This window comes from Pyrus communis, chromosome 15 (assembly GCF_041283825.1).
Source record: "Pyrus communis isolate YQ-2024b chromosome 15, ASM4128382v1, whole genome shotgun sequence".
NCBI classification, from domain to species: domain Eukaryota; kingdom Viridiplantae; phylum Streptophyta; class Magnoliopsida; order Rosales; family Rosaceae; genus Pyrus; species Pyrus communis.
In genome coordinates, this window is record NC_142579.1 from 35,028,278 (window position 1) to 35,032,120 (window position 3,843).

General features: G+C 33.2%; 1 protein-coding gene across 1 annotated transcript; it reads left to right on the top strand.

Moving 5' to 3' along the window:
* Window positions 1-643: 643 nt before the first annotated feature.
* LOC137734873 (uncharacterized protein At1g05835-like) lies at window positions 644-1,514 on the top strand. The gene is made up of 2 exons (XM_068474220.2): window positions 644-896; window positions 1,174-1,514. The coding sequence occupies exons 1-2, from the start codon at window positions 773-775 to the stop codon at window positions 1,488-1,490; spliced, it is 441 nt and encodes a 146-aa protein (XP_068330321.2). The 5' UTR covers window positions 644-772; the 3' UTR covers window positions 1,491-1,514.
* The last annotated feature ends 2,329 nt before the right edge of the window (window positions 1,515-3,843 follow it).

Below are 3,843 nucleotides of genomic sequence, written 5' to 3' on the forward strand. Positions count from 1 at the left end.
TTATCTGCTGAAGATCTAATGCGATATTTAGTTTGAGTATTTACACACTCGAGGGAGAGTGTTGCAGTCATATTTAGAATAGGAATGTGATTGTGTAAATCCTAGTGTATCTAGGGATATCTTTGAATATTCCCTTTAGTAGTTAATATCCTATTAGAGTTGTAATCCTAAAAAGGTAAGGATTTAATCTATCCTACTACTATAAATAAAGGCACAATGTGATGATACAACACACACCTCACAATTAAATATCTCTCTTATTGCCACCGGCCTCCCCCTCTCTATTCCGTTAGAATAGTTCAGTCAAATAGGCTTACAACAATTTTACAATACTTCAAATTGTTTTGTTTAGTGTTACCAAACTAGCCCTCAAAATTTTTATTATCTTTTTCTTCACGTTATTGAGTCGATGTGATGAAAAATAGGACCATCCACACCTTTGCTAACGGTTTCAGTGGGCAATTTGAAGGGGTTTTCACCAATACTTAACGTATGAATACGAAATAGAGCAACGGTTTGGGATTTATGTAGACCCAAAAATATACTATAACAGATGTATTAAATATTATATATATAATATAACAGATTGTTCTTTAAGGTATTGTCGTGCAGATTTCATTCCACATTGAGTATTTACGAAACCCGGTCAAGAAATCAAAGATTCAATATAATTTATTGTCTCTGACAAAAAAAATCTGATCTTTCTGTTTCTGCCAAAAAATTCTGATTTTATGCCTTACATAGTTGTCGGTTACTGTATATAAACCAGACTATGAACGCAGCCACCATCCATCTTCCCCAAAGAATTTCAGTTCCGAAACGCACAAATTTCTCCGAGATGGCTACCTTGGTCAAGTCCTTCATTGTGATTCTTCTTTTCAGTCTCATTAACGAAGGTACAATAGTTGCGTAATTGCTTTAATATATTGATTGCTTTGGCACCCTCTATTTTTGTTTTCTCGATTAAACTTGGACTCGATGTAATACAAATGTCCCAAGTTCTATAGGACTCTTTACGTGTAAATTCCTGCAAACAACGAATGTTATATACTAATTATGTTTTTTTTTTTTTCTTTCTGAAATTAACACTACACCTTTTATATACACGCACTGAGATCACCCTTCTTGGCAAAGGTAAGAAACGCTGAAGTATATATTCTCAAAATCTCACAGGAATGTGCCAAGAAAAGTGCGCTACGATCGACCTGCAAATTAGACAAGAGAAAACAGGGAAGTTGGTGCAAGCAAAGCCAGAGTTTCAGGTGAGGGTACTGAATGCATGCCCATGTCTGCAAGGGAGTGTGACATTAGACTGCAATGGATTTCAAACCGTTGAAGTCGAAAACCCAGTGACATTGCTCAGATCTGGGAATGAGTGTCTCCTCAACAATGGCTCATTCCTTACACCATTTAATGAAGTTGACTTCGTCTACGCTTGGGACACGGAGTTTCCATTCAAGCCACTTTCCTCTAACGTTAAATGTGATTGAGAGGGGAAGAGATGTTTAAGCTGTTTTTTTCATCCCAAAATAATGTTTTCAATTGATGCAAATCAAAGTATAATTGCTTTCATTTTCTTATTGAATTAGATATTTTAGGTTCATTTTTTTATTGCGTTTTTAACAATTAAGTCTTTAACATGTGTGTAGCTTAAAATTCGGGTGTAGTCAAATTAGGATTTCATAGGATTTTAATAGACTTTAAAATCTAAAAGTAGTCAATTAGATTTTAAAAAAGGATTTTAAAAGATTGAAATTATAATATAGTCAAATTAAGATTTTAAAGGATTTTAAATAATAAAATTGAAATCCAGGATAGTCAATTAAAATTTTAAAGAAAATATCTAAATTTAAGTATAGTGAAAATATCAAAGATTTGTTAGGATTTTAGTAAGTGAAGGATTTGGATGGATTTAAAGGTGCTTGGTATAATAAATCACCAAAGGGCATCAATAATCCTACAGTGTAGGCCACATTTCTCAACCCATAAACAAACAAAAGCCGAGTTGGTGGATTGCAATGCAGAGTAGGCCAAGGTGAATGCCAGGAAGAAGATGCAGAGCAAGAATTTCATGGCAGCCCTTTGGATCCATTCGCATTCAAATCGATCAGAATTCACCAAGCCAATATCACAACCCATATTCCAATTCCAAAACCCACTTCAAAGAAACCAACTAAAACCTCCATGTTGAGCCTTTCTCCTCTCTTTCAGCTACGGGCCTTTTGTTAACAATTACCTTGTCTTGTCTTGACTTGGTATGAATGTGTAAATCGCAGCCGTATAGGGTTAATGAATGAATGAAAGAATCCTCTCTTCCCTTTACCTCAATTTCTACCCTTTTCTTCCCTTTAATTTCCTGCACTGTTCTCTACTTGTTAACATTTTCAGCTCCTGATCCGATTGGGTGTACCGCCCAGATTCCAACTTGCCCAACATTTCTAAGAAATTCAATAATCAATTAAAATTTCATAAAAAATAATTTAAAAAATAGCTTCACTGTTTTGTGCCAAAGTTAGGGCTTTATGTATCGAATTTTCTTCGATACTATTGGCTTTTGGTGCTTCAGCCATTGGAAGGCGTTCTCTTTGGAAGCCATTGAAAGGCACGCAAGAGAGGAAAATGGGCAGGAGGAAGAAAGAGATTTCTTGGATTTTTGTTAATTAGAGGGATGGGATCACTCTTTTTTATTTAATTTTTTGACATCAAATATTATTTTCTTTTTGAAAATCTTAAGAAATTCATAGAAAACGTCTATACAAATCCATAGAAATCTGCATGGAAATTCATATAAATCTGCCAAAATTTATATAGAATTGTAGAGTCTATTAAAATTGTTTGAAATCTATCACTTAAAAAGTTTATTAAAATCCGAAATTCAAATCGACTACACCCCCTTAGTTGTTTTACAAGTGCTCATGCACTGGACGTCTTGTGTTCGGTTTTTCTCCTTCAAGTATCATTTGTTTGAAAATAAATATTGCATTGAAGGTGCTGTGTTTGATTTTTCTTCTTCCAAGTTCAGTCCTTAATCTCTCCCACTGTTGGAAGTGATGCAGCGACACTTTGAGCAGTGTTGAGAAACCACAAGGAAAGAAATTCAAACTTCGGTTAGTCTAGAAGTACCAGAACAATATCATCGAAAGAAATTTCGTTTTAACGTTATACAAAGGTTTTATTATTCCAATTTTATAATAATTAGTAGCCATATCTAACCTTTCAACTTTGTAATTCTTATAAAACCAAAACAAAAGAAATCAATACCTACTAAGTGAAGTGCATATCTTATATATCCAGTTAAGAAATTATTGTTTTTTGGATTTTCAAATTAGGCCGAAAAATATGAAATGATAAATATAAAATATATTACCATATGTGGAAGCGGTATTATAGAAAGGAAAAAAAAAAACAATAAAACCTTATAAAAACAAATAAAATATGAGGTGGAGTATGCTTGTTGACATAGAGGTTAAGCCATTGAATTTAGTTTTAATTTTAGTTAAGATACTAATAATCTTTTTCGAAGATTATGATGAAGTTTTTTATTTTCTTTTAAAGTGTTGTCTTTTATAATCCACTCCACATTGAATAAATTGAAATCCCCGTTAGTAAAGGACAGATTCATTGTCTTAAATTCAGATTGACAACTTTTTTTTTTTTTTTTCCAATCAGATTGACAACTATGTAAGGCAATAAAATCAGATTCTAATATATCGCCAGAAGCAATATATTTTCTTGACGCTTTGCAGGAAGATTGACATTTCCCCTAGACACGAATGATTCCTATCAACATTGAAGTCGTATCCAAATTATTATCGACATGATTAATATATGGTTGATCGAGGA

What these genes read in the sequence shown, in the direction of transcription:
- LOC137734873 (XM_068474220.2), top strand. Translation starts at nt 773, where the DNA reads ATGAACGCAGCCACCATCCATCTTCCCCAAAGAATTTCAGTTCCGAAA. An exon ending in TTTCAGTCTCATTAACGAAG is followed by an intron (nt 897 to 1,173) that starts GTACAATAGTTG and finishes AAAATCTCACAG; the next exon opens with GAATGTGCCAAGAAAAGTGC.